Source organism: Vitis vinifera, chromosome 7 (assembly GCF_030704535.1).
Source record: "Vitis vinifera cultivar Pinot Noir 40024 chromosome 7, ASM3070453v1".
NCBI classification, from domain to species: domain Eukaryota; kingdom Viridiplantae; phylum Streptophyta; class Magnoliopsida; order Vitales; family Vitaceae; genus Vitis; species Vitis vinifera.
This window is the reverse complement of record NC_081811.1, coordinates 22,294,762-22,322,477: the sequence shown is the minus strand read 5'-3', so window position 1 is coordinate 22,322,477 and position 27,716 is coordinate 22,294,762. Positions and strand designations below refer to the sequence as shown.

Here is a 27,716-nt window from a genome sequence, read left to right as displayed (position 1 = left end):
GGAAAAATGAATTATTTTTATACAATATCATATTTTATGGAAGAACAAAAAATCAATAGGATGCTGTCCACACGTAGTCCACGGCCTTCTAGTCAAACCTATTATCATTTCTCATACACGTGGATGGTAATTAGCGCCAAATGCAGGGGTGGATGTGTAATTTTCTATTTCTTTAAATTCCTGAGACTGAGGGCATGCGTGTCATTTCATAAAAAGAGTGCCATGGACAAGTATTTTTATTTACGTTTGGGAGACGCAGAGGCGTGAAAAGGAGGAAGGTCTTCCATAATCTCACGGTTGTCCTCTTTCCCATTTGATATTGTTTGATCGATATCAAACCCTAATTTGGAGTTTCGCGGTTGAACTGTAACAAGAAGAACAATAGGGGCTGATCGTCTCTCTTTTGTCTCGATCTTCAAACGTTTAATTGCTTTATTCATTTCGAATCACAGAGCAATTACGGCAGCCATTGAAGAACTGCGGAGGTAAGCCTATTAATACTTCACCAAACCATTCTCTCTGTTTTTCTATTACTTGAAAAATGAAATTTCTATCTCCTACCAACGGTCCTCTGTTCTATGAGCATTTATTGTGATGGATGGCCTCCCAACAACATCAAAGCTCAGCTTTAACTTCTCGATTAATGGCAGAACTCCAATTCATTTTCTTTAAATTTTTTGAACTGGTCAAATATCAAACTAGGTAGAATTGCGTTTTCCACCAAACAAATTGTCGGGTCTGATAAAATGATATGCTAGAAAACTTCACAGCAAATTTGAGGGTCTTTTCTCTTTTGCAGAAAGGCGATGATATGATTACTCTGCTTCGCATCGATGTTCATATTCACGTCACTTCAATTCTCGATGAGGAAGGCTCTTCAACGAACGATTCTCGCTCTCATCTGTACGGTTACCCTCGTCTCTGCAATCAAGAATGACTCCTGTGGAACCGGGAAATCTGCTAAACGAGTCCATTATCCATTTGGGTTCTCATCCGATAGCCCAATCAAACTGAACTGCAGCAAAGAAGGGGAGATCGAAATACAAAATTTTAAAGTCCAGAATGTAACCACAGACAGCATCATCATCAATCTACCAGCGCAGTGCCAGCGTGAGATCCAAAAGATCGAGCCACTATTCGGTAAAAACTACGCGCTGAGTTCGAAGAACAGTCTTCTCTTCCAGAATTGTAGCTCGTCGTCTTCCGGGTGCGTGATACCCACGAGTGTGTTCAACGGCCAGAACAAGTTGAACAATTGCAATGGCAAAAGCGACAACAACATAAGCTGCTTTCCGCTAGATTCTGAGTCCGAGTTTATGAGTTTTGCGAACGTGACTGGGACTGGGTGCAAGTTTTTGTTACTTTCCATGGCGGTTGAGTGGAGGAACAACTCCGCAGTTTCGCTGGAGTTGGGAACGGCTCAGTTGGGGTGGTGGCTGGACCATCCGTGCCATTGCGCTCCGAATGCGAAACATACCAATTTAACTGTTCCCGGGGGTTTCGGTTGCCGTTGCAGCTGCAAGGAAGGATTCGACGGAGATGGATTTAAAGATGGCGATGGTTGTCAGGAAGGTAAGCCCTTGTCGCCGGAGGTTTTTTTTTCTGTTTTTTCAAATGGCCTAATCGCAGTTGACAAGGGCAACTGTGGAAGACTGGAGCTAAAGTTCCATTACTTCAACCAATCACCGAATGCCACCTCACTAAATTCTGTTAGTCCACGGTCGTAAAGCCGTAAATTACTAGCGAAATGACTAAAACAACCACCTGTACTTTTAGTGAGCATTACGTCAAGGTCGGGGCAAATCGGCCGTTGTGTATGCCCATACTGCCCTTGACTTTTGTCCGCACATTCAAATTATCAGGCCAAGTCGTCAGTAAGGACGGTTTGCACTAGAGTTTTGAATCTTTGATCGAAACGTGCGTAGGACCCACGTGCGCTGAAGGCAGCTGTGGGTCATCGTAAATTTCGGAGGGTTTGATTTTGTCAAAAGAAAAAAAATCATTCCAAGCATTGGGATTAGTTCATTTGGCGGTGAAGGTTTTACTTTTCTTTGCTAATTTCTCCCTTTGTTTTTTTCTGAATCATTTGTCTTCAGTTACAGATTGCAATGCGTCAAAGTACATGTCGGGCACATGTGGAGGAACTACAAGGGTTGCTGTTCTTGTTGGAGGTAATTTTACTTTTCTAATTGATTTGGCAGGAATGGCTGCCCAGTCATTTCTCGACTTTCATTCCTACTTCCAGATGATGTTTGACTTCTGCATTGTTTAACTTGGACTCAAGGATGGTGGTCTGTAGAAGTAATTTGAAAATCTGTTATTGTTTACTTTTCAGCCCGCCCCATTTTTCTGACTCACAATTTAGTTGTTTAATTGTGAACCTCCTTTGACGTCCTTTTTGGATCATTAGGATTTAGGAAGTTGCTGTTGTTCTTGTATCCTTCGTGAGACTCGAAATTTCCGGACTTCATGTTTTTTTAATTCTTATTTAAAATTATTGCACTGATCACTACAGAATAGTTCTTTCCACCCAGTGTTTTTCTGGTGTGTCCTGTTAGAAGAACTGGTACATTGAGGGGGAATTGTTTTGTTGAAAGTTTTTATCCTGGTGATTGTAATTTGAGATATCCGGTTCCTAGCTTTAGTTCTTTGATATTAGGAGAATCAAACGATTATCAACTGTTTTAACTCTGATGTCCCTCACATTCAATCTTGGAAATGGGAACAGGCTAGTGATAATATGGTTGAGTTCATATCTTGATTGTATGGTTTGGTTTCTATCCCATGTAGGCTTAAATATTGAACAAACTTGGACAATTTTTTATTGATTTCTCTGCACACTGGGACTGCAATAAGTATGCATTTACCATGGACATTGAAAGGTTCTGGGTTTCTTGAAGATTGGAATATGATTCACATTGTTCTTTTCTTTAGGTGTCATTGTTGGAGCTTCTTTAATGAGCACTGTGGCTCTTATCTGCTACTGTATTCGACGACGTTCTTATTTGAGGAGGCGTATGAGTGCAAAACGCCTTATATGTGAAGCTGCAGGCAACTCCAGTGTTCCTCTCTATCCCTACAAAGAAGTTGAAAGGGCCACCAATGGCTTCTCAGAGAAACAAAGACTTGGAACTGGGGCATATGGTACAGTTTTTGCAGGAAAGCTCCACAATGATGAATGGGTTGCCATTAAAAAGATCAGAAATCGTGATAATGACAGCATTGAGCAAGTCATGAATGAAATCAAGCTGATCTCTTCTGTGAATCATCCAAATCTAGTGCGCCTATTAGGTTGCTGTATAGAGAATGGTGAACAGATCCTTGTCTATGAATTCATGGCCAATGGAACTCTATCTCAGCACCTACAGAAAGAGAGGGGCAAAGGTCTTCCATGGACAACAAGGCTCAACATTGCCACCGAAACAGCTAATGCTATTGCCCATCTCCACTCAGCCATCACTCCTCCAATTTTCCACAGAGACATAAAGTCCAGTAATATACTTCTGGATGACAACTTCAACTCAAAGGTAGCAGATTTTGGTCTTTCTAGACTTGGCATGACTGAATCATCCCATATCTCAACAGCCCCACAAGGGACTCCCGGCTACCTTGATCCACAGTATCATCAGAACTTCCATCTCTCAGATAAAAGTGATGTTTACAGTTTTGGAGTGGTTCTTGTAGAGATCATAAGTGCAATGAAAGTGGTCGATTTTTCTCGACCTCACAGTGAGGTGAATTTGGCTGCACTTGCTATTGACAGGATCGGAAGGGGTTGTGTGGATGAAATAATAGATCCATTCCTTGAGCCACAGAGGGATGCTTGGACACTTTGCTCTATTCACAAGGTGGCCGAGCTAGCATTTAGATGCCTTGCTTTTCATAGGGACATGAGGCCTTCCATGATGGAGGTAGCAGATGAGCTAGAGCATGTCAGGCTCAGTGGATGGGCTCCAATGGAGGAGAATATATGTGTGGCATCATCAGTGGCATCTTCTTGTTCATCGCCATTTAATGGAAGTGAGATGTCGCTAGGTTGTATGTCTGTTAGGAAGGCAGGGATAGGGAGTCGGAGATTGTTTGTTCCACATAGGCCAACAGATTGTCTGGCTTCAATGGAAGAGATAAAGGACAGCTCCCCTGTTTCTGTGCATGATCCTTGGTTGAGTGAACAGAGCTCACCTTCAACAAACAGCTTGTTGGGTAATGTAGTTCAATGACACCATATCCGTTCTTTTGGTGCTTAGTTTTATATCATCTTGTGAATACCATGGAGGTATCTATAGCGCTCACTCCTTGTCAATCTCATCGAGGTATTACCTTTTATGCATACTATTATCTCTTTTGAATTCTTTCTGAAACACTCTGAAGATGTCAGAAGTCTTTAACATTAGAGGATATCTCAAAGCAAAGGAAAGTGCAGAACAAATTGTGCATGTATAAAGTAGAATACGAACAAGTAGGATGCTATGCGCCTTTTCTTCGTTCATGTAAGCTTTGAACCGAAGTATGATGCATAATTTTGATTTAGACATTGCACCTTTTCTTCGTTCATGTGAGATTATGATGCATAATTTTGAGTTAGTCACATCAAAAACCCAGAACATTCCGTCTAGTGATTATGCAAGTGGATTATTTTGTGCGAGTTTAGTCGAGTTATACCTTGATGATGACCTGCTTACATGTAGTCTGGAAAACCTGAACTTTCTTATGGTTGGAATAGAATCTTCTCTTGGTGCAAGGTTGCTCCAGACTGAACCAACCTTCTCAAGTTGATCCTGTAACTGCTCAGCCTGCCCCACTACTCTCAATGAAATTCAAAGTTTCAAACCAAGGAGTCACTTCAACAAACTGCAGGTAAAATGGTACACTGGGGAGATCATATTGTCCCAAACTTGAGCCAATAAATATCGGACAGAACAAAAAAGAACCTCCTATATGTAATATTACAATTGTCTTAAACTTTCATATTAAATTTCTTTCTGAATGCCAATATCAATTTAATTTGCATCTTCCAGTGTTCATTTTCATTTACAATTCCGCAATTCAATTTTGTGTTTCTTTTAGTTTTAGTCGTGAATAGCCAAATTCCTAACACCAAGAGATGGATGTATCTTAGTCTTATCCTCCATTGAATTTTAGTGATTTGCAAGGTCGAAGTGAAATCAATTGTCAAGGCAAATGCATACTGCAAGAACATAAGGGGCAAAAGTGTTGTGGGGAGTAGGCTTGAGCAAGAATTAAGTGATTCTCATCCTAACTGAGCATAGGTCTTCAATGGTGTAGATTTCTTGAGCTAACCCTTGTGCCAAAAGTATCCGTTTTAAGCCCTTGAATCTCCCTCAACCTTAGCCAAAAGCAATCGGTTGAGGAAAGAGGATAGTGATTAGAATTTGAGGTTTTTAGGGATCTTGACTCTTGGTGAGCTTTTCAAGTTACATTTTAGGAACAATCGGTTTTAGTTATTGCCATGATCATCTCTAATCACCTATCCTCTAAATAATCTTCTTGGTTCTCCCTTTATTCAATGTGGATATTACACCCATGGTTCTCTAGATACCATAATTGAAAGTCCTTGCACTTAGGGGTTAAACAATGTCAACATGTCACATATATAGCCACAACACAAACACATCATTAGCAACCATGTTACAAACTGCTTTTTACAATTATTACAATTGATTTTTAGGTAGTTAGAAGCTCATAAATAAAGTTTAAAAGTTATTTATATCAAGTTTGAGCATAACTATTGTTAGACAACAACCCTCGAAGCTTGCCTTAAGTGCCCAAAATAATGTGAGTTAGGAAGTTATTAGAGTAGCAATGATGTTCTAAATCTATACTTAATCCTCCACATCACATCTACCGAAATGACCTGGCAAGACTAGTCAGACCATGATATGATACTTCAAGAAACATCATGAGACATCTTTCTTGACGCTTAGAAAAATCGCACTTGTTAATTAATTGTTCATGTGACTTAGACGAGAGTGGGTAAGATGTCTAAATCAATTCATAATTGATGCATGATAAACCCCCGAATGCTACTCGCTCATGGATGACGAGGATACTTAGAATTTCTAACCAATTTCTCTTTATATTAAAGAACTCTTGTCCGACCGACAATCAAATGACATTTCCTATACTCCAGAAACTCAGTTGGATTATTTTAAGCAAGGAGTTACACAACGTCATGGGAAGGCAGATATGCCTCCAACCTTGTATATTGTATTCTTTTGCCTTCTCTGGTGAAAGTTTGACAACTTGTTTCTGAGAAGGAAGGTAACATATAAGTTCTAGCCACGACCATGACTTCTTGGATCAACAACTTGGTGCACCTTCCTGGATTCAGCACTTGAATATTGTCCCACAACGCGGGCATGCGGAATGGATGCCTCCCCATGAGCGAGGGCTTCCACATTCTCCTGAAAATACTGTTTCGGAAGCCTGCCTACCACGTTACCCTCCTCATTCCCTTCTTTGTCCAGGAATGCAAAATGTGGGATACCCTCGACGCCAAATTCATCGAGCTCTTGTTCCCATTTTGTGTTGTCGACATTCAACATAACAAAATTCACACGATCCCTAAAGAAAAAATAGTAATTAGCAGAAGTAAAAAGAATTATTTATAAAACAAGGAGAGCCATTTCATAAGTTCGAATTAAAGGGAAAAAAAAAAAAAAAAAAGACGAAGTTTTCCAGCCAAGGGCTCAAAAGGCTATTACCCCCTCACTTCAAATTTTTTTCCTTTTTACAAGGTAAGTAGTGAAGAGCATATTTTTAGAATTTAAGAATTCAAAGAGCATACCTGTATTGCTGCTCAACTTTGTACACATCAGGAGCTAATTCACGACATACTTCACACCAATCTGCGTAGAACTCCACAACAGTGGGCTTCCCATTTGATAGAGCCTAAATAATCACACAAGACATAAAATTTAAGCAAACAACTAAACCAAAATGTTCTAAATATTAAAACAATATGAATGGTTTCACCCATCAGACATGCACCAGTAATTAATTGTTACATGTGAAGCCCAAAAAATAGGGAGACCTCTCTATCTATGTAAGCAGAGTTACTTAATTTTCTCCATCGCTAAAAACAGAGTAGAGAATTCAGGATTGGGAATGAACAGTCTTTGTCAAAATCAGTCCAAAGAAAAATCAACTAGCATATATTTTTTCTAAAAAAAGGATGTGCTTTTGCATTCAAAGAACTAAGATATAATTTAAGGATAATTTAACTTCCATCCAACTCCTCACATGTACTCATTCCTAAACTAGCATCCATGTCATATATAGTAGTACCAAGTAAGCAAACCTACTACTGAGCTATAGGGGTGTATAATGAATAAAGTCAAACCTCTTCATAAGGTAACGCTGCTGCAGAAAGGTCCTTCAAAGAAACACCAAAATCTAGTCTTTTTGATAAGAAGAGGCCCACTGCTGCAAGGGAAGAAACAACTGCTATCCTCCTATTGATATCTTTACTTGGAAATTCGGGAAGTCCAGGATCTGTGGAGGAACTTGCAGCTTGGGTGACGTTGTCATTGACTGAACCAGGCTCAACGGGTGGTTTTTCCTGCAAGATGCAGATCAAAGGCGTACAAGTTTATCTGGAGAGAGATTACACATGGAAGTAGAGAAATAAATTACTTCCACTCAACGTGCCAACATAGAAGTTGATAAAAACTATGACATTAGCAACCAGGCATAAAATGATGCACCATATAAAATTGAGAGAATAGGAAGCTTAAAGTTGTTATTGAGTAGTGAGGCAAGCTAAATAGTAAATACCATACTATGGAAGCTGAATTGAGATCTCTAATGTAATTCAAATATTAGAGAGTAAACTAAGACAATGATACCGATTGGAAAACAGCATTTGTTTAGATACCTTGAGTTTCCATACATGGCTGCTTGACTTGTTTGCAATTTTTTCAGAAGTATAAGACACCCTCTAGCTTTCTGAAGGGCTATAGTCAAGACTTTGATAATGGCAATAAACCTGATAAAGAAGGACTAATCTAGGAAGCATGATTGATTCAGTCACCAGTGCAATGAGAGCAATGTGAGATGATGTGGTGCTTATTTGCTTATATAGAGTTCACCCTTCAACATTGCATCATGTTCTTAAGTTATGTCATTTCCGCGTTAAGAGAAAGAACAGGTTACATTTTGAATCGTTGGAACAGAGAATGAGAATGGAAAATCAGTTCTATTCCCATTCATGAATGTGTTTGAATTTTTTTTTAATGGGAATGGGAATAAAAAATTCATTAGTATGGAAACCAAATCTCACTCTAACTAGGATTTTGATTTCTCTCATATACATGGTATTGTGATTCACCTCCATTCCCATCCTATTTCCACTCCTATTCCTACATACCAAACACAACTCGTCTTCATTTTGAAGATCAAGTTCAACACTTAAACAGCTCAAATTTATAGGGTCGGAACTTACCCGACAAAGGATGTTGCTATCATAAACTGTAATATTTAAGCTGTCTAACATTTTTTTTTTTACCATAATCAACCAATATTTCTTCATTAATGAACTGAGAAAAAAAAATTATTGAGTTATCCTTGGAGGAAATACCACAAGCTTTCCTTGAATTTGACATTCTTTTTCCAAAAAACATGCCAAAACAGTTTAAGCCTTAGAAAAAAATTTGAGACAGGAGCTGTTTGTGAACTCAATTAATCTCCCACCTGAGACATGATAACAATGCAATCCAATTTTTTACACCTAGCATTGCATGAATTTAATGGGATGTACCAAACGCATGGGGCAAACTGTAAGTGCTATATATGTTTTCTTGAATTTCATGCTATAAAATTAGATTGTATTACTCCTATCAAATATGGAGAGTTGGGTGTCCAAGTCAAGGTACATAGAAATCCAGATGAAAATTTTTTAATCTTATTGAAGAGGAGAAATTTCTGAAACCCAGCTGTAAATTTGAATAGTTCATTGATTTTTCTCTTTCTTCGAAAGAAGAATTTGGAAGGAAACTAAAGAACAGGGTGAAATCTGAAAAGAATAAATTTAACACAAGAGAAGTTGGTTTTTGTTAGCTGTATATATCTGTACATACCATAATTTGGTTGTTTCCTTAGGGATAATACCTTCCTAATTCAGGACTCTCAATTGTATATATAAACAAGTATTATTCATCTAAAAAAGATACAAGGAATTGAGAAATACCTTGATTCGGTTACATGGTATCAGAGCCACGTTTGGTTCAAGGGAATTTTCTGGGTTTTGGGTTTTGTTCCTAACAATCTGGAACAGTAACCTGTTACGTTTTTTTTAGTCTGGATTGCATCACCGCCGACCCAAGGAGGAGCGCATTCTTGTTTCCGGAGCGTGGGAGTGCTTGAGGCCGCCGTTTCTTCACCGATTTGACTTTCCGACGTTTCCCATCTCTCGATCTGACTTTCCGACGTTTCTCATCCGGTGTTCGATCAACTGTTGAGAGGAACATCTCCTTGGCTAGTCCGGCGAACCCTGCCCCTCGATTCACCTTCCTGAGACGCCTTCTCTCCGCCGCCGAAGCGACGCCGTCGTCCGAGATCATTGAAAGCCCCGACCTCCACTCTTCTCGGGCCCGACACACGACCCACGTTTGTCAGCAGCCCTGATGAGACCTCTGTCTCCGGCTCGTGCTGCCGAGCTCCAGCGCCGGAGCCGATCCAGTTGAACTGCTCCTCTTAGAAACCGGACTGATCTGAGTTTCTTCGCCCACCTTGGTCGCCACGACTCACAACTTTCAAGGTGAGAAAGAGAGGGAGTCAAGGGTTTGACGCACGCTTTTGACCCTTCGACGCTTTTGACACCTCGTAAGAGAGGTACTTGTCTCTTTCTTCTTGCAGTGGTAAATTGCAATATTTTGGTCTGGCTGATTACTTTAGAGATTAAATTTTATTGTCATGGAAGAGAGTAAGAATTCTGTTGCTGATATAGTGCCTATTGTGTCAAAAATAACTGAACACAAATTAAATGGGTCTAATTATATTGAATGGAGCAAGACTATCAAAATTTATTTGAGAAGTGTTGCTAAAGATGACCATTTGACTGAGGAACCTCCTAATGATCACACTAGAAAACTTTGGATGCAAGATGATGCACGGTTATTTCTGCAGATGAAAAACTCTATTAATAGTGATATCGTTGGTCTGCTGAGTCATTGTGAATTTGTTAAAGAGCTAATGGATTATCTTGATTTTCTGTACTCTGGAAAAGGAAATGTATCTCGGATGTATGATGTATGGAATGCCTTTCATTGTCCTGAGAAGGGAGCTAAATCCCTCACTGCATATTTTATGGACTTCAAGAAGGTATATGAGGAATTGAATGCACTTATGCCTTTCAGTCCGAATGTTAGAGTACAACAGGCTCAACGGGAACAGATGGCTGTTATGAGTTTCTTATCCGGTCTCCCATCTAAGTTTGAGACTGCAAAATCTCAGATTCTTTCTGGTTCTGACATCGGTTCCCTTCAGGAAGTTTTCAGTAGAGTTCTACGAACTGAGAATGTCTCATCTTCTCAGCACACCAATGTTCTTGTTGCAAAAGGAGAAAATGCAGAAAATGCAAGAAGGGTGAATAACAGGGGCGGAAACAGGGCATTTGAAAATCGTGGCAATGATTCAAGTACAATTGTGTGTTTTTACTGCCATGAGGCTGGCCATATCAAGAAGAACTGCAGGAAATTGCAAAACCGAAATCGGAGAATTCAAACTGCCAATGTTGCTACATCTGATACTGCTACATTTTCAGACTCCTCAGACAAGATCGTCACAATGACAGCAGAAGAGTTTTCTAAATATTCACAGTATCAAGACGCACTGAAAGCATCTACTCCTGTTAGTGCTCTGGTAGAGTCAGGTAAAACATGTCTTGTCTCCTCCTCAAACAAATGGATAATTGATTCAGGTGCCATAGATCATATGACAGGTAATCATAAAACTTTCTCTACCTTCAGAACACATTCTGCTCCTTCTGTTACTGTTGCTGATGGTTCTACCTATGAGATTAAAGGGTCTGGGACTGTGAAACCAACATCTTCTATTACGTTATCTTCTGTGTTAAACTTACCAAATTTGGCCTTTAACCTAATCTCTGTTAGTAAACTTACCAAAAATCTGAATTGTAGTGTCTCATTTTTCCCTGATCATTGTGTGTTTCAAGATCTTATGACGAAACGGACATTTGGTAAAGGACATGTATTTGATGGGCTCTATATTCTTGACGAGTGGGTACCTCGACCAGTTGCGTGTGTCAGTACTGCCTCTCCTGTTGAAGCTCATTGTCGGTTCGGACATCCTTCTCTACTGGTGTTGAAGAAATTATGTCCTCAGTTTGATACTTTACCTTCATTAGATTGTGAGTCGTGTCATTTTGCGAAGCATCATCGTAGTTCTTTAGGCCCAAGGCTTAATAAACGGGCTGAGTCTTTGTTTGAGTTAGTACATTCTGATGTTTGGGGTCCGTGTCCTGTTACTTCTCAAACTGGGTTTCGATATTTTGTTACCTTTGTGGATGATTTTTCTCGAATGACTTGGATTTATTTTATGAAGAATCGTTCAGAAGTATTTTCTCATTTTTGTGCCTTCTCCGCTGAGATTAAAACCCAATATGATGTGTCTGTGAAAATATTAAGAAGCGAAAATGGAAAAGAATATGTGTCTAACTCATTTTAGAATTACATGAGTCACAATGGGATTTTTCATCAAACATCTTGTGTTGATACTCCTTCTCAAAATGGGGTTGTTGAAAGAAAAAACAGGCATTTACTTGAGACGGCTCGTGCCCTCATGTTCCAGATGAAGGTTCCGAAACAGTTTTGGGCTGATGCAGTTTCCACAGCTTGCTTTCTGATCAACCGTATGCCCACTGTAGTGCTTAAAGGTGATATTCCGTACAAAGTAATACATCCACAGAAATCACTTTTTCCACTTGAACCAAGAATTTTTGGATGTACATGCTATGTTAGAGATACAAGGCCTTTTGTTACTAAACTTGATCCTAAGGCGTTACAGTGTGTTTTCTTGGGGTACTCAAGACTGCAAAAGGGCTATAGATGTTTCTCGCCTGATCTCAATAAGTATCTAGTATCAACGGATGTTGTGTTTTCAGAAGACACATCCTTTTTCTCTTCACCCACAAGTTCTGCAAGTGAGGAGGATGAAGAATGGCTTGTGTATCAAGTGGTTAATTCAAGACCAACTGTTGGGCAATCAAGTGTGGTTGATTATGATGCATCTCTTGCTCCTTTGGGTCCTGTTGTTAATATTCCTCCTACTCCAAACAAACCACCAATTGTTCAGGTGTACTCTCGGCACCCAGTGACAATCGATACATGTCCTGCACCAACTCCTTCGTCATCTAATCCTTCCAGTGATCTCGACCTTCCTATTAGCCTTCGGAAAGGTAAACGACACTGCAAATCTATCTATTCCATTGCTAACTTTGTATCTTATGATCACCTGTCATCTTCCTCAAGTGTCCTTGTAGCCTCTATAGATTCTATTTCAGTACCTAAAACTGTTACAGAGGCCCTAAATCATCCTGGTTGGAAGAATGCAATGCTTGAAGAAATCTGTGCATTGGAGGATAATCATACATGGAAACTTGTTGATTTGCCTCAAGGAAAGAAAGTTGTTGGCTGCAAGTGGGTCTTTGCGGTAAAAGTTAATCTTGATGGCTCTGTGGCACGACTGAAAGCTAGGCTTGTAGCTAGAGGATATGCTCAGACATATGGAGTAGACTATTCTGATACTTTCTCTCCAGTTGCCAAACTCAATTCAGTTCGACTATTTATTTCTATTGCTGCTTCCCAACAGTGGATGATACATCAGTTAGACATCAAGAATGCTTTTCTTCATGGTGATCTAGAGGAAGAGGTCTATCTAGAGCAACCTCCTGGGTTTGTTGCTCAGGGAGAGTATGGGAAGGTTTGTCGTCTGAAAAAAGCTCTCTATGGATTGAAGCAGAGTCCCCGTGCTTGGTTTGGAAAATTCAGTAAGAAGATTCAAACATTTGGCATGAACAAGAGCGAGAAAGATCACTCCGTTTTCTACAAGAAATCAGCTGCTGGTATCATACTTCTTGTGGTCTATGTCGATGATATAGTTATTACAAGAAATGATCATGCAGGAATCTCTGATCTTAAGACATTCATGCATTCCAAGTTTCATACAAAGGACTTGGGTGAACTGAAGTATTTCTTGGGAATAGAAGTATCAAGGAGCAAGAAAGGGATGTTCTTATCACAGAGGAAGTATGTGCTTGATCTGCTTAAAGAGACCGGTAAGATAGAAGCAAAGTCATGTACTACCCCGATGGTTCCTAATGTACAACTTATGTCAGATGATGGAGATCCCTTCTACAACCCTGAAAGGTATCGGAGAGTGGTTGGGAAGCTGAATTATCTCACCGTGACGCGACCAGATATTGCATATGCAGTAAGTGTTGTTAGTCAGTTCACATATGCGCTTACAATAAAACATTGGGCGGCTTTAGAGCAGATTTTGTGCTATCTAAAGAAGGCTCCTGGTCTAGGCATACTATATAGTAGTCAGGGACACACTCGCATTGAGTGTTTTTCTGATGCGGATTAGGCAGGTTCTAAGTTTGATAGAAGATTCACTACAGGTTATTGTGTGTTCTTTGGCGGGAATCTAGTGGCTTGGAAAAGTAAGAAGCAGAGTGTTGTATCCTGTTCGAGTGCAGAATCTGAGTATAGGGCCATAGCACAGGCTACTTGTGAAATCATATGGATACATCAACTCTTATGTGAAGTGGGAATGAAGTGCACAATGCCAGCAAAGCTTTGGTGTGACAATCAAGCCGCTCTTCATATTGCTGCGAACCCAGTCTATCATGAAAGAACCAAACACATTGAGGTCGATTGTCATTTCATTCGTGAAAAGATTGAGGAAAATCTAATCTCTACTAGCTATGTGAAGACTGGAGAGCAACTTAGGGATATTTTTACAAAAGCTCTAAATGGAACTCGAGTTGAGTACTTTTGTAACATGCTGGGCATGATCAACATCTATGCTCCAACTTGAGGGGGAGTGTTAGCTGTATATATCTGTACATACCATAATTTGGTTGTTTCCTTAGGGATAATACCTTCCTAATTCAGGACTCTCAATTGTATATATAAACAAGTATTATTCATCTAAAAAAGATACAAGGAATTGAGAAATACCTTGATTCGGTTCCAGTTTTAAACAAAAATGGTTATTTGTTGAAATTGAATATAATTTGAAGCTCCCACATTGATTACAGGCAACAAAAAGGAAATAAACAAGAACTCCGGCGAGAGCCTGTCAGACCCAACCAGTTTAATTTCGCATCTTTTCCGATAATTTCTCAGGGACCAAACAACCGTAAATGGAAGAAAATTAGAAATAGCATCGGAAGTAACAGCAAGAAGAGAGGTGTAAAACGTACCGTGGTGGATGAATCAGTTGGGGTGGGATTGGGGGTGGTTTGACAAGCGATGGCTATGTTCTGAAATCTGGTAACTCTGTTCGGAGATTGGACATGGGTTTTGAAAACGTGGCGAGGTTGAGAGGCTTGAAGACATGGCCGGAATCTGTGGAGGCCAACGGGACTTGAAGCCACCCGAGACATTGGAAGTTGTTGCTTGTCGGTTCAACTCTCTCTATTATTAACTTCCAAGTGTCTGCGCTTCCAGATAAGATACTCAACCCTTACAATGACTCACTCCTTTGACTCAGTGTTTAAGATGATAAAAATATTAAAATGAAATTATATCAGATTTTTGAAACAAAATAATTATTTAGAATTAATTTTTAAAATCACATTTTAAAAAATAATTAATTTTTGAATAAAAGTACAACTTTCTTTATAAAAAAGCTGCTCATTTTGTGAAAGGATTTTTTTTTTTTGGACACATAAAAATTGAAAATTATTTAAATAAATATTGATTATAGGTCATTTTTATTAATGTCATTTTATTGACGAAAAAATCATGGGGTGTAAAAGGAATCTCGTCGGAAATGTGTTCATGATTTGTAAAGCAAAGGATGAACAAGGACCATGAATTGGTGATTTACATATCAAAAATTGCCATCAATGTAACGCAAATTCCATAAATTCACAGAGGATGCCATTACATTTTGAAGGTTTGGATTGGATTACACAAACACAACCACAGAAGCTTATGATTTCTGAGCTTCAGGCCCCAAGATTGCATTCACAACTGAAGTTGCCACTAAAACCCCTACTACCTCCGCTCCCGCCACCGCCCCTGCCTGAGTCAATCCATTATAACTCACCGCCGTTTCTATCTCCTTCTCCGCCGTCTCTATTCCCTTCTCCGCCTTCTCTATTCCCTTCTCCGCCGTTACGATTCCTTTCTCCGCCGCCTCGATCCCTTCCTTGAGAATTTCCTCCGCTTCCTCCTCCACCTTCTCCAGCTTCTTTCTCAGCCCGAACAGGGGGATGTCCTGAGCCCTCGACGGCAATTCTCTCGCCGTCAGAGCCGTCGTTAGCAGGACCAGACACCGCCTCCGGCTGAGGACCGGAGTAGAAACGTGCGCCTTGCAGGACATAGGATGCGCATTGCGCACATCAGGGACCGCGAGCGTCTGGAGCAGAGGGGAGCCTGTGGAAGCCATGGTTTCCTGGCGCTATGGATCAAAAATCTTCACTACCGATGATGATATGCGAAAGTGGCCTACTGCGTTTGTGAACCACATTGAAACTAACCGATTTTACTACAATACCCCCTCCCTATCCAAATAAAACGGCGCCGTTTCTTTACTTGTACAGTTGTACCCCCTTACTTTACACACCGTGAGACATATCCAATAATAATGTGCCAGCACAGCGATCACATCATCATTTCGCCGAGAGATCAGGTGGGTTGAACGAATAGGGAGCAGGTGCGCCTTAGAACCAGAGGAACACAAGTTTTGTCATGCCTATAAAATTAGTTTGGCGTTTCCATTTTTTCCGCCATATTAGTTCAGGGCAAGGGTTTTTGAAATAGAGACAGGAGGGGGTTTGGGAAGTGTTTTTGGTGTTTCCATTTTCATTTCAAAGCGATGGTGGAGGAAGTTACGGTGAAGCAAGCAGAGAATGCGGCCACAAAAGTGGAGGAAGCCCTAGCCCCCACTGGTCAAGTAGCGCAGTCTTCGAATGAAGCAACCATTGAGTCCAATGCTCAGGGAGACACGGAGTCTTCTTGCAACAACAACGCTGACACTTCTGCGCGGCCTTCTGATGCAGATCGTGAGAAATCTTTGGAGTATGCGGAGGAGTTGATGGAGAAAGGGTCCAAGGCTGTGAAAGAAAGCGATTTCTCTGAGGCTACCGATTGCTTCAGCCGTGCCCTTGAAATCAGGTTAGGGTTTTTGTTCCTTGTCTTTAAATTTGTTTCTTTGCTTATAAGTTATGAGAAATTATGGCGAAATTAGTAAGCTTGTAGCTTGTTGGTTGAAGTGGCTGTTGCCAGGCTCTAACGTTTCTTTTGCTTCAATAATTTACCAATCAAACGGAGCTTGATGTTTCCTCCCGGAGTTTGTGCTGACTTTATCGTTTTATGCTTTCATTTTTATTTTGCTCACGGCTATTTGTTCTGTTGCTCAAAATTTCCTTTATTCAAGGACCAGGTGCAGTCAGTCCTTGAATGCAAAAACCTGTCATTAGCATAGTGAGGAAATGTTTGTATATGTATGGGTTAGGGCCTTCAAGTTGCTTCCAGAATGCAGATGTTTGGACTCATTCACGTGTTGCATTATTTCTTATTTATTAAGCCACAAGGTTTAGTCTAAGAGTAGTGCCTCTGGATGGTATTTATTGTTTTTGCTCAGTTCCTCTATAAATATGGGTTTTGCATTTGCTTTGCTTTCATCTGTCCATTAAAAAAGTTGTGTGAATCATTATAAAACACAACAAAATTTCAATATTATCAGGGTTGCGCATCATGGTGAACTTGCTTTTGAATGTGTCAATACATACTATAAATATGGATGTGCGCTACTATACAAAGCTCAAGAAGAGGCTGATCCATTGGCTACCATGCCAAATAAGGAGGCTGAATCCCATGAAAACTCTAACAAAGATGGATCAATGAAGAATGCTGTAAATGATGAATCTTCGACAGCCTCTGTTAATGCTGAACAAGATGGGAGTTCAAATGATCAGAAGGTAGCTGCAGATGATGGTAAGTATCTGTACTCATGATATTCGTCTAAAAAATCTTGTATTCTTCTTACAAATGAGCCTCAAGAAAATGGTTCATGTGTTGTGATAAACATGTTTCAGAATTGATGCATGCATTCAATCCATTTCTTGTTAGTGCTATATATGATGTTCATTTTCTATGTGTAGAACACTTCTGCAGATCAACATGAGTCTTCTATATGTGCACAGAAACTCAGATGAAGTTTAATAAATAAATACATAGGTTTGATATATTGAATTACAAGCATGTAGATGTAGTTGTATTCCTGCATCTACATTTTGAAGAGTTGTCAATCCTGAGAGCTTCATTTTGTACTTTAAGACTTGCGTTTGTATCTACCAATCAGTGTTTAACTTCAAATAATTTGATTACTTAAAGTAAGTCTTTTTGCACCAAACAAAGTTGAAAGAGGTTTCTAACTGTACTTACCATAGCCTTTTTTGTGGTGGAGTGGGGTTTGGGGAGGTTTGTCTTGATTTGATTTGGGAGGTTGAATAGGATACTGATAAATATTTTTAATCTGTTTTTGGGGGCAGATTTGCACACACTAAATAGTTCTATAACCACTACATAAGCTAAAGAAAATTTAACTAAATTATAATAAACTCTAGATAGTCTTACAACTCTCACACAAGCTGAGCAAACTTAAGCAACTAAATAAATAGCAAGCTAACACAACACAAATTTTATTGTGATTCAGCCTCAAGCCCACATTTATTCCTGGTTCTCATATTAACTTCAGTCTACTAAACTCAACTGTAGGTTTCCTTGGTTCACCCAAAACTATCACAAGTTTAAAGCTAATCAATAGCTTAGGACATGAGAGCCCAATGTTTAACAACTTATTGTTTAACAACCCTACTCAAAATTTACAGCGTCAACATAACCAATGCTCAATTAAATGTTGAAGAGAATGACCCACTTCCTTAGGTTTTGAATGACTACTGTTGCTTCAACCCATGCTAACTGCAGTGATTCTTTTATCCCCAAGCTTGAAGGGCCACCTTTGTTGCACACTTCAATTAGTGCACTCACATGCAAGGAGAGCTAATAAATGCATTTCATAAATCTCAACCTCATGGTGGATGTTCTTGCATAATAAAGAAATTCTCTCCAACACTTAGTTCAACCGGGTATTCAAAGTGCTCACCAAATGCCCTTATATACTAAGGCCCAGTGACTTCAAATGGGTGGAAAACACATTAGATCCTCTAGAAAAGGAGACTCTGGTGGACCAATCAATAAGTTGGATGATTAAATCCCTAATGCTCACCAAAAAAAATTAAATATTAATTAAGTGACTACTCATGCATAATGTTTCCAGAAAAAACCACTTGTAGCAAGCACAAAAGGGCCCATTAACCCACCCTAATGGACCTTACAAAATAAGACAAAACCATTTTAAGTGTTCAATCACAACTATGACCTTATGAAGATCTTGAAGCGCTAATGAATATCCAATCAAGCATAAACAACTTTTTTGGAGGAGCATCTCAATCAAACATGCTATGTGACAATGAAAACTCCTTACTTGAAATTTTTGCTCAATGATATTTCATGGAATGTTAACCTAGGTGCCACAAGCAATTTTGAAGCTCACTTCTCTGCCATAGATTTTGAAATAGCTTTCCTTTTGCACTTCTTTCAACAGCAAGATAATTGGTATTGTTTGGAATGTCCTACTTGCGCTTATCTTTCTCCTGCTGCATGTGAATGGGTTCTCTGATTGATGGGAATTCATATTCCAAAAGCCAAGTCCCTGTTAAAACTTAGACAACTCTCTTTGATTGTGTTTCTTGAAGTTTTAAAGAGCAAAGTTAAAACCAGCGTGCAAATCAATTTATCATATTTTCTTTTGCATCTTTTTTTGTACTCTATTCTATTTGGTGTCAGTTCTAGACTTTGGTTGGTTCAGCTGGGGCTAAGCCAATAGATTGTTATGAGCTTGTTTGCATGAGTTTCTTGGGATTTTTGTTTGCTCTCCGATGGAATGACATCAGGAATTTTCTAGTACATTACAACTTGAGTAGAGTGTAACAGTTCACCCACTTGATTTTCATGTGCTCTCTTTCCTCAGACACCAATGGGAAGGAGCAGGAAGAAGAAGATGAAGAAAGTGATGATGAAGACCTGGCTGAAGCAGATGAAGATGAGTCTGACCTGGATTTGGCATGGAAAATGCTGGATGTCGCCCGGGCAATTGTTGAAAAACATTCAGCAGCTGACACAATGGAGAAAGTGGACATATTGTCAGCATTGGCTGAAGTTGCTTTGGAGAGAGGTCAGTCCATATGTGTGTTTTTTATTTTTTTAATTTCTTTTCCATGATTTCTGTTGGATGAAGAGTTTTGGAACTGTTCAGTAATTCTGACACCAGTTTTTTCTGGATGTCTCATCTATCTCAAAAGTGTTTGTTGTCTCCATTTGTTTCATGTAGAGGATATTGAAACTTCTCTCAGTGACTATCAGAAAGCATTATCTATTTTGGAACGCCTGGTTGAACCAGACAGTCGACATATAGCTGAACTGTATCCTATTCCTTTCCCAGGTTAAAGTACTCTTTTGTATCAGCATAAAGGTGATTAGCATTGACTAATGAATATATTTGGTGACTTCTCAGGTTAATCAGCAGGACTATTAGCTGGGTTCATGAATTATTATTTATTCTTTCACATTCCTCTTAATTGCAACTTTAACTGGAGCATACAGAAATTTTCGGATATGTTTGTGTTTAGAGATTGGCTCAAAGGCTCAGGAAGCAATTCCATACTGCCAGAGGGCTATATCAATTTGCAAGTCTCGGGTGCAAAGGCTCTCAAATGAAATAAAGAGTTTGTCAGAATCACCAGCAATATCCCCTACCCCTGAATTGGATCAGTCTGCCCAGCAGTCTTCCAATGTATCCCAAGCTGGCAATTCTATTTCTGATAAAGAGTCTGAGATTGAAACACTCAATGGCCTAGCTAGTGAGCTGGAAAAGAAGGCAAGTTTTATTTAATTTCCTATAATTAGCTAGAAAATTCATATTTGACTCTGGATTAATCATGAATATTTGGATTTGCAGCTTGAAGATTTGCAGCAGCTGGTTTCCAACCCAACATCAATTCTCTCAGAAATCTTGGGGATGATGTCTGCCAAGGCTAGAGGTGCAGATAAGGGTGCATCCCCATCAGTGATGGGTTCTTCCCAGATAGGTTCTGCTAACAGCCATGGAGGTTTTGACTCTCCAACTGTTTCCACTGCTTCTCACACTAACGGGGCTGCTGGAGTCACACATCTAGGTGTGGTAGGAAGAGGAGTGAAGCGAGTGTCAATGAACTCAGGCACAGCAGAATCAAGCCCAATGAAAAAACCTCCATTGGATTCATCACTGGATAAGGGTGATGATGGCAGTGCATCCTGAAGATATTGGAGTTTTGGAGGTGCATGCTTGGACAATTCTTGGTGTGGACTAGTTGAAGTTTGAGTGATGAATCTCGCCATTCAAATAAAGTTGAGTGTCTAGAGGACTGCTGGTTTATCCTCTTTGCAAGTTGCTTCTGGTGCCTTGCTTAGTCTACTGGTTGTCTACAGTCTAGGGTAGTATGCTATTAGTTTTTGCTATAGCTGTGAAGAACAGTACCTGAAATGTCCACTATTCTCTGAATAGTAAGTTTAAAAGTTTCAGCATTTTAAATGCACTCCTTCCAATTCAAGAGCATATGATTATTACAAATAGAAGATATGGTGCTATTTATTCTATAGCCTCTAGAATTGTCTTATGAAGTGGCATTTTCTGAACAGCAAGAGGTTAGGTTTGGTATTTGGTGCTTGATAGGGAGTGGCCTGCCTTAGTTTGACAGAATGTGGACTCAGTCAATGGCCGGAGAGTGGGTGCAAAGTGCAATACAGGTTGCCCGATGTGAGATGACAGGCACCCCTAACTACAGTTTAATATTGAAGGTGGTGTGCTGTGAAAGCGGGGATATGGTTTTATCACTTTATGCAGGAAGGCTACTTTTTCACAATAATTAATATGAATCTGGATTTATCCAAAATTATAAACTGGAATTGGGTAGAAGTCGTATTAGGCATGATTTAAAAGAAAATGGAATGTGAAATGTGATCGCCAAAAGTAGGCTTCCCTTCTACTTTGACTAGTTTTGTAATCATTTGAATGGGAGTCTTCAGTTTTTAGGCTTTTTCAGATTCCATAGTCACATGGTTCACAGACGAACGTCAGAGTACTGGAATTCCAAGAGACCCACATCTGTCGCAAAAAGGGTACGTAAAAGGTTGCAAATGCATCATGAGATGCCTAAAGATTATGAATCTAGAAATAAGCCAGAAATGCTCACCATTTGGCAGCCTTGTAGAGCCATCAGCTATATCCGGCGCATGCTTGAATTGGTGGATATCTCAATGCAACACCTACGAATACGATACCTTCAACACTAACATGTTCCACTTAGTAGTCAGCATGAGAGAAAAAAGTTAAGCTACGTCGATGAAATCAAAGCCAGGAAATTGCTATAAAACTGACATGAACAAGCCAACCCAAGCAGCATCCAATATTGATCCCCCACAGAAATACTCGCAATCAAAGCCTCCCAAAGTATGTGTTTTCGGCTGGATTGCAAGCAGTGTGGGAAGTACACATGGGGTGGGTGCGGAAAACATCTGGACACTCTTTATGCTTCGATAGATAAGGGAAAGCATTGCATGTGCCGCTCATGGCCCGGTGTTGTCATCCCTCAACACACAACTGCTGGCCAGCCATCCGGGACCTCCAATTCAACCACTACAGGTATATTTCCGTACTTAATATTACAATTAGGTGTCCAAATAAATAAATGAAAAGGGATTATCCAAGTGGGTCAGATTTTCTAGTTTAGTCTATAATTTAATTGATCTTGCTACTCTTCAATAATTGAGTTATGATATTTCTTGTAAATATTTTTAAAACATGCATTTAGGATACCATTACTTTCATAATCAATCTCCTATTCAATGCTGAAATTGAAGTCCTTCTTTCATACATTATATTCCAATATGATGCCTGACATATTACAAAGCTAATATGTCCTAATTAATAATACATAGGCCTGTCTCATGATCTCATCCAGTACCCAATCTTCATTCATTTATTAATATTTGGTTGGTTCTCAATATTTCCCCAATTATTTTGCCTTTTTGTGGATGCTCACTTGGAAAAGTAATAATTTCTACCCACAACTTGATTTATTAAATTTTGTTTTCTTCTTTGCTCTCATACAAGCTCTCTTATCTTGCAATATAAAGAGAAAAGTAACCAAAAAAAAAGAGAGGACAGAATCCCTTTGAGGGCTATACTTTCTTAAGTGGTGAACATCAAAACATGTGATCTCTTCTGGGTTTGGCCAGAGATTTTGTGTTATCTAATTACAACGGTGGAAGGTATTGTGATATATGAACAGTCTTCCCTCTAACTAAACATGATCAGGATAATGAAGTGGGTTTGAAAATTGAATAAAACTAATTAATGAAACCCTCCACACTATGGGCAAGCTGCATCCCATTTTGTTTAACAAGCAACTGTTTGCCTTGTGCAGGTAAGATGAAGGCCTGAAGATGGCGTTGGATGCCACTCAGTTGGTGCCATGTTGAAGTGATGGTGGGGACTATGTGCATAAATAATGTAGAGAAAGAGAGAGCTCTGTCTCTTAATGGTTGGATACCCTCGTGTCCTCTAGTAGTAATATTATCATAAATACTGTGATTTATGGAAGATTATGGTCAGCAGTCACTGACCAGCGAGGCTTCTGCAAGAGTGTAGTAAAATTAATAAAAAAATAAAGCTCCTTTCATCTTGTGCAGGGTGCTGAAAATGCTTCAAATTGGTCATGGGTTTTGGTGCACTTTTGGATCATATATGATGGGTTTTGTGCTCTCGTCTTTTTAACCCAACTAATACCCTCTTTTTTTAATGGGAATTATTACCATCCCACATACATCATCTTCCAATAATATTAGGGTTAAATCAGAGACATTGAGACCCACATCAAAATTCGAAAGCAGAGGGATGTAAATGTATTGGCGGCCAAGATTGATTTGATATGGGCTTTCTAAGTGTCCTTTTAGGGGGAGGGTGGGGGTCCAGGGCATTGAGCAGAGACAGGGCGTGTCCAAATAAATGCCTACCCTCTCCTTTTGTGCACTTTGTCTAATGATTACTCACTAAAACAAATGAATGCAGTAGTAAAGGACTTTCATCAGTCAACATGAATGATTTCCCCCCGCCCTTTCTAATTCATTCAAAACCACTCATTACTTAAGAAGATTCAGCTTACACTCAGTAGGGTTTCGTTGTCTTCCATTCCCACTGTTACTGACAAAACCATCGCCTTCAAAATCAAAATTATTTCAATTGAATCAGAGATTTGATAATCATCCATGGCCATATGACTCTTTCAAGCTTCGAAATTCCACACGGACCCATCTCCTGTCGCCCCATTAAGAGAGCCATAAATGCAGACAAGTATGGGTTGCAATGGTAGCTATGTCCATATTAATGAAACTATGAAACCCCCCCCCCACCTCCATATTTTCTTTGGTTTCATATTTAATTGTCAATACCGCCCATTTCTGCTTCTCCCAGTCATGTGATACCCGCGTGACCATCCCTCCTACCCATTGCACTTAAATGGTAGTTCTTAATTTTCGTGGCATTCTGTCCCCAGAAATGAAATTCTCGCCATCTGGACTTGCAATTTTGGGAATAAGCAAGATACATTAGGAGCAGGAGTCAACCGAAATCGGATCATATCACTATAATCATGTAACTTTGGACCGTTCGATTTTTCAATCAAGAAAAAATAAAATCACTGGATATTCGATTGTTCGTTTATTTATAAAATGGGAGGTGGGCCCCAATTGGGTGTAGAGGGACTAATTGTGTGAGTGGTTACACATAAAGTAATCCCAAAATTTTGTGACAACGTGAGGAGGGAGGGGGGAGAGGGCAGTGAGTCTTGTGACCCTAAAACCAGTTGGCAACTGGCAAGCAATAGGCGAATTAATGGAATAATTGGGGGAGGAAATTCGATGGAAGGACATGCTTTATTTTCCTCAACCTCACCCCTTTGACGTTATGGAAAAGAAATGATAATATAGGAGGCTACTTTTTCGATATTTGTTCAAGCACTGTTTGTCCGCTCTCTAGTTTTTTTGGATTCCAATCTCCTTTCCCTTCTCTCCCCACCTAAGTTTTCCTTTTGTTGACAGATTCACAGGGACACTCTCTTCTCTGTTGTTAGGGTTTCTAAACTATCTCTGTTTTCCCACCTTCATCTTACAGAGTTGTCGTTGCTGTTTGGCTTTGATGGATCTGGCTTAATTTCTTGGGTAGATTTTTAGGAAACCAAACTTTTCTTTTTCCGGAAGAGATGGCAGCGGAGAAGGCCAGCGGCAGAGGGCAAGCATGGTAATGGACTAGGCTACTTCTCTTTTCTTTCCTTGCTTGTTCTACGCGCCTGTGATTGATGGTTTTGCTGCCAATGTTTGCAGGTTTTGTACCACAGGCTTGCCGAGTGACATTGTGATCGAAGTCGACGACATGACATTCCATCTCCACAAGGTGGGTTTTGTACATTGACATGTGGTATTTTGATGAGATATATGCTTCCTTAATCTCTTCACTCACTAGCGGTTCTTATGCTGTGATTTGGATGGTTGTTCAGTTTCCTCTGATGTCGAAAAGTCGGAAGCTGCACGAGTTAATAACTGAACAAGAGACAAACCCTACCAGAAACCAAAGCAACTTCTCTGCAGAAGAGGAAGAATACGACGAGATCGAGCAGGAACAGTACTGCCACATATCACTTCCTGATTTCCCGGGAGGTTCTGAGACACTGGAAACTGCTGCCAAGTTCTGTTATGGCGTCAAGATCGAACTATCGGCCTCCAATGTGGCTCCTCTCCGTTGCGCCGGAGAGTTTCTGGAAATGACTGAGGAGTACTCAGAAGACAATCTCATTTCTAGAACCGAGAGGTATCTTTCCCAATCTGTTCTCATAAGCGTCAAAGAGTCTATAAAAACCCTGAAGTCCTGCGAAGGGTTGATGCCTCTGGCTGAAACACTGGACATTCCTCAGAGATGCATCGAAGCTATAGCAGAAAGGGCCTTATCCGCTGATCCATCTCTGTTCGGGTGGCCGGTGAATGACGGTAGAGGCTCTTCGAACCCGTTATTGTGGAACGGGATCGAGACCAGTGTGCGTCGAAAGGGCACCAGTAGAACCACTACTTCCGACTCGTGGCTTGAGGAACTTGCCCTTCTTAGTTTACCTCTGTTCAAGCGTTTAATTTTGGCTATGAGAGCTCGAGATCTTAGTCCAGACGTTATCGAGAGTTGTCTCATGTACTATGCGAAGAAATACATTCCAGGTATTTCGCGCTCCAATCGGAAGCCTCCATCCTCGTCGGTAGTTTCGGAGACTGAACAGAGAGAATTACTGGAGGCAATAATCACGAATCTTCCATCCGAGAATAGCTCAAGATCTTCAATAGCGACTAGGTTCCTGTTCGGGCTGTTAAGAACTGCAAACATATTGAACGCTTCAGAAGCTTCTCGGGCCGCTCTGGAGAGGAAAATTGGTTCGCAATTGGAGCAGGCTACGCTTGACGATTTGCTGATACCGAGTTATTCATATCTGAACGAGACATTGTATGACGTGGATTGCGTTGAACGGATTTTGGGGTACTTTCTGGACGGACTGGAGGCTGGAATTGAAGGTGAGATTGGGGATGGTAGCATCAGACCGCCAGCGATGATGCTCGTGGGAAAATTGATCGATGGTTACCTCTCGGAGATTGCTTCAGATGCAAATCTGAAGCCGGATAAGTTTTATGAACTTGCCATTGCTCTTCCAGAAAATGCTAGGCTGTTTGACGACGGCTTATACAGGGCGGTTGATGTTTATCTCAAGGTATTGAGTGATCCCTACATTCCCTATCGTGAATAATCTGTGCCTAGCTTTATCTAATCACTTGTGTTGGTTCTGTGTTTCAGGCGCATCCATGGGTGGCAGAGGAAGAGCGGGAGAAGATATGCGGAGTGATGGACTGCCAGAAGCTGACATTAGAGGCGTGCACACACGCGGCTCAGAACGAGCGCCTTCCATTGCGTGCAGTGGTTCAGGTTCTCTTCTTCGAGCAGCTTCAGCTTCGCCACGCAATTACCGGCTCTATTCTCGCAGCAGAAGCCGCTCCGCCGGACTCCGGCAGGCCCTCTAATTTACAGCTGGAGCAAGAAGGCGAAAGCGCGGTGGGAGCGGCGCAAGATGTCAGCACGTGGAGAGCAGCGGTGAGGGAGAATCAAGTGCTGCGGCTGGACATGGATAGCATGAGGTCGCGGGTGCATGAGCTAGAGCGTGAATGCTCCACGATGAAAAAGGCGATTGAAAAGATTGATCAGTTGGGGCCATCAGGTGGGGGCGGAGGTTGGCGGGGCTCGCTGACCAAGAGGTTCGGATGCAAGTTCAAGACTCAGGTATGCGATTCGCATGAGCCAAGTGTCGTGGAGACGAGGAAAGCAAGGCATCAACATCAGCATCAGCATTAGCACCAGCAATAGACCTTCATTCCAATCCTCTCAGGTGTAAAATCAGTAACTTGTATTGTATCATGGTCACGCCCATCGTTTAGATTTTTATTTATTTGATCATACACTAGAGAGTAACCTCTGAAAAGGCTGGAATAAAAGATTTTTGTACAGGTGACTCTACTTTCACCAATGATTTCGGCGCAGAGCCAATGCGGTCACTCTCCTTTTAAGGCGAGCGATGCAGGTGCATGGTTAGTGGAAACTGTAAACACCAGTCCCTTCCCTTCTTTTATCATTTATCAAGTTCCAACTCATTAAAATGAGGTCGCACCGTGGCTGGCAGATGTTGATATACTTTGTCGTAACCACATTACAAGGCCACAGGCATTATTGATGCCTCTACTTTTTATTCCTTTTTCATCTACTTTAAAGATGGAAGCTATGTTTGCCCCAGAGTTGGAAATCCAAGCTATCAACTCCTACTTGCTTTTGTGTTATTTGTCTCATTTTTGGGCTGATTCGTGGAGTCGTAGTCAAACCGTAGTGGCCTCATGTCCCCAAATTTGTCAATACCTGTACATGAGCCCAAAATCAACGTCAGTCTAATTTTTCCTCCTTACTTTGATAGAGGCAGAAACTAATGCATAATTTGCTCCGATCACGTGAGACTCGAGACTTAAAAGAAGAAGTTTTGGATGAATGCATGAGTCATCTAACGTATGTCTATGCGCTAACCACTTTGCTGTCTTGAGTGCTAACTGACCACACAAAAAATGCAGCACCATGGCATTATGGCTCAACAACGTAACGTTTTGGCAAAACTGCTATAACTCTTTTCCACGAAGCTTAACTTTGTCATTACGTTTCTTTTCACTTATAGAACCTTTTTTAGGTTTTGCTTTTCAAAAATGTTTTTATATCCT

General features: G+C 40.4%; 5 protein-coding genes across 6 annotated transcripts; 3 read left to right on the top strand and 2 right to left on the bottom strand.

The window, feature by feature from the left end:
• Window positions 1–204: 204 nt before the first annotated feature.
• LOC100252358 (wall-associated receptor kinase-like 14) lies at window positions 205–5,010 on the top strand. 2 transcript variants are annotated; one of them, XM_002275259.5, is made up of 4 exons: window positions 205–485; window positions 800–1,572; window positions 2,097–2,171; window positions 2,935–5,010. In XM_002275259.5, the coding sequence occupies exons 2-4, from the start codon at window positions 834–836 to the stop codon at window positions 4,218–4,220; spliced, it is 2,100 nt and encodes a 699-aa protein (XP_002275295.1). In that variant the 5' UTR covers window positions 205–485; window positions 800–833; the 3' UTR covers window positions 4,221–5,010. The 2 variants fall into 2 exon arrangements, with proteins under 2 accessions (XP_002275295.1, XP_010646389.1); XM_010648087.3 differs by having other exon boundaries at window positions 248–485; window positions 2,103–2,171.
• Window positions 5,011–6,077: 1,067 nt separating this feature from the next.
• On the bottom strand, window positions 6,078–14,650 carry LOC100257490 (thioredoxin-like protein HCF164, chloroplastic). The gene is made up of 4 exons (XM_003635037.4): window positions 14,468–14,650; window positions 7,364–7,582; window positions 6,809–6,912; window positions 6,078–6,585 (listed from the first exon to the last, which is right to left on the bottom strand). The coding sequence occupies exons 1-4, from the start codon at window positions 14,648–14,650 to the stop codon at window positions 6,297–6,299; spliced, it is 795 nt and encodes a 264-aa protein (XP_003635085.1). The 3' UTR covers window positions 6,078–6,296.
• Window positions 14,467–15,660, bottom strand: LOC100262616 (uncharacterized). Its single transcript, XM_059738413.1, has one exon. The coding sequence runs from the start codon at window positions 15,658–15,660 to the stop codon at window positions 15,202–15,204; it is 459 nt and encodes a 152-aa protein (XP_059594396.1). The 3' UTR covers window positions 14,467–15,201.
• A 207-nt stretch (window positions 15,661–15,867) lies between these two features.
• LOC100248980 (uncharacterized) lies at window positions 15,868–20,974 on the top strand. Its single transcript, XM_010648085.3, has 6 exons — window positions 15,868–16,388; window positions 16,960–17,210; window positions 19,309–19,512; window positions 19,669–19,759; window positions 19,941–20,214; window positions 20,296–20,974. Exons 1-6 carry the CDS (start codon window positions 16,090–16,092, stop codon window positions 20,632–20,634), a joined length of 1,458 nt encoding a protein of 485 aa, XP_010646387.1. The 5' UTR covers window positions 15,868–16,089; the 3' UTR covers window positions 20,635–20,974.
• Window positions 20,975–24,190: 3,216 nt separating this feature from the next.
• Window positions 24,191–26,983, top strand: LOC100254086 (BTB/POZ domain-containing protein At5g66560). The gene is made up of 4 exons (XM_002272516.5): window positions 24,191–24,672; window positions 24,756–24,825; window positions 24,929–26,176; window positions 26,260–26,983. The coding sequence occupies exons 1-4, from the start codon at window positions 24,635–24,637 to the stop codon at window positions 26,809–26,811; spliced, it is 1,908 nt and encodes a 635-aa protein (XP_002272552.1). The 5' UTR covers window positions 24,191–24,634; the 3' UTR covers window positions 26,812–26,983.
• The last annotated feature ends 733 nt before the right edge of the window (window positions 26,984–27,716 follow it).

Bases quoted from the DNA above. Each gene is read 5' to 3' on its own strand.
- LOC100252358 (XM_002275259.5), top strand. From the start codon at position 834: ATGTTCATATTCACGTCACTTCAATTCTCGATGAGGAAGGCTCTTCAA. The intron at 1,573-2,096 runs GTAAGCCCTTGT...ATTTGTCTTCAG, and splicing joins TGGCGATGGTTGTCAGGAAG to TTACAGATTGCAATGCGTCA. The intron at 2,172-2,934 runs GTAATTTTACTT...TCTTTTCTTTAG, and splicing joins GGTTGCTGTTCTTGTTGGAG to GTGTCATTGTTGGAGCTTCT.
- LOC100257490 (XM_003635037.4), bottom strand. From the start codon at position 14,650: ATGTCTCGGGTGGCTTCAAGTCCCGTTGGCCTCCACAGATTCCGGCCA. The intron at 7,583-14,467 runs GTACGTTTTACA...TGCATCTTGCAG, and splicing joins CAACTGATTCATCCACCACG to GAAAAACCACCCGTTGAGCC. The intron at 6,913-7,363 runs GTTTGACTTTAT...GTGATTATTTAG, and splicing joins CAGCGTTACCTTATGAAGAG to GCTCTATCAAATGGGAAGCC.
- LOC100262616 (XM_059738413.1), bottom strand. From the start codon at position 15,660: ATGGCTTCCACAGGCTCCCCTCTGCTCCAGACGCTCGCGGTCCCTGAT.
- LOC100248980 (XM_010648085.3), top strand. From the start codon at position 16,090: ATGGTGGAGGAAGTTACGGTGAAGCAAGCAGAGAATGCGGCCACAAAA. The intron at 17,211-19,308 runs GTAAGTATCTGT...CTCTTTCCTCAG, and splicing joins GAAGGTAGCTGCAGATGATG to ACACCAATGGGAAGGAGCAG. The intron at 19,513-19,668 runs GTCAGTCCATAT...TGTTTCATGTAG, and splicing joins TGAAGTTGCTTTGGAGAGAG to AGGATATTGAAACTTCTCTC.
- LOC100254086 (XM_002272516.5), top strand. From the start codon at position 24,635: ATGGCAGCGGAGAAGGCCAGCGGCAGAGGGCAAGCATG. The intron at 24,673-24,755 runs GTAATGGACTAG...CAATGTTTGCAG, and splicing joins AGCGGCAGAGGGCAAGCATG to GTTTTGTACCACAGGCTTGC. The intron at 26,177-26,259 runs GTATTGAGTGAT...TCTGTGTTTCAG, and splicing joins CGGTTGATGTTTATCTCAAG to GCGCATCCATGGGTGGCAGA.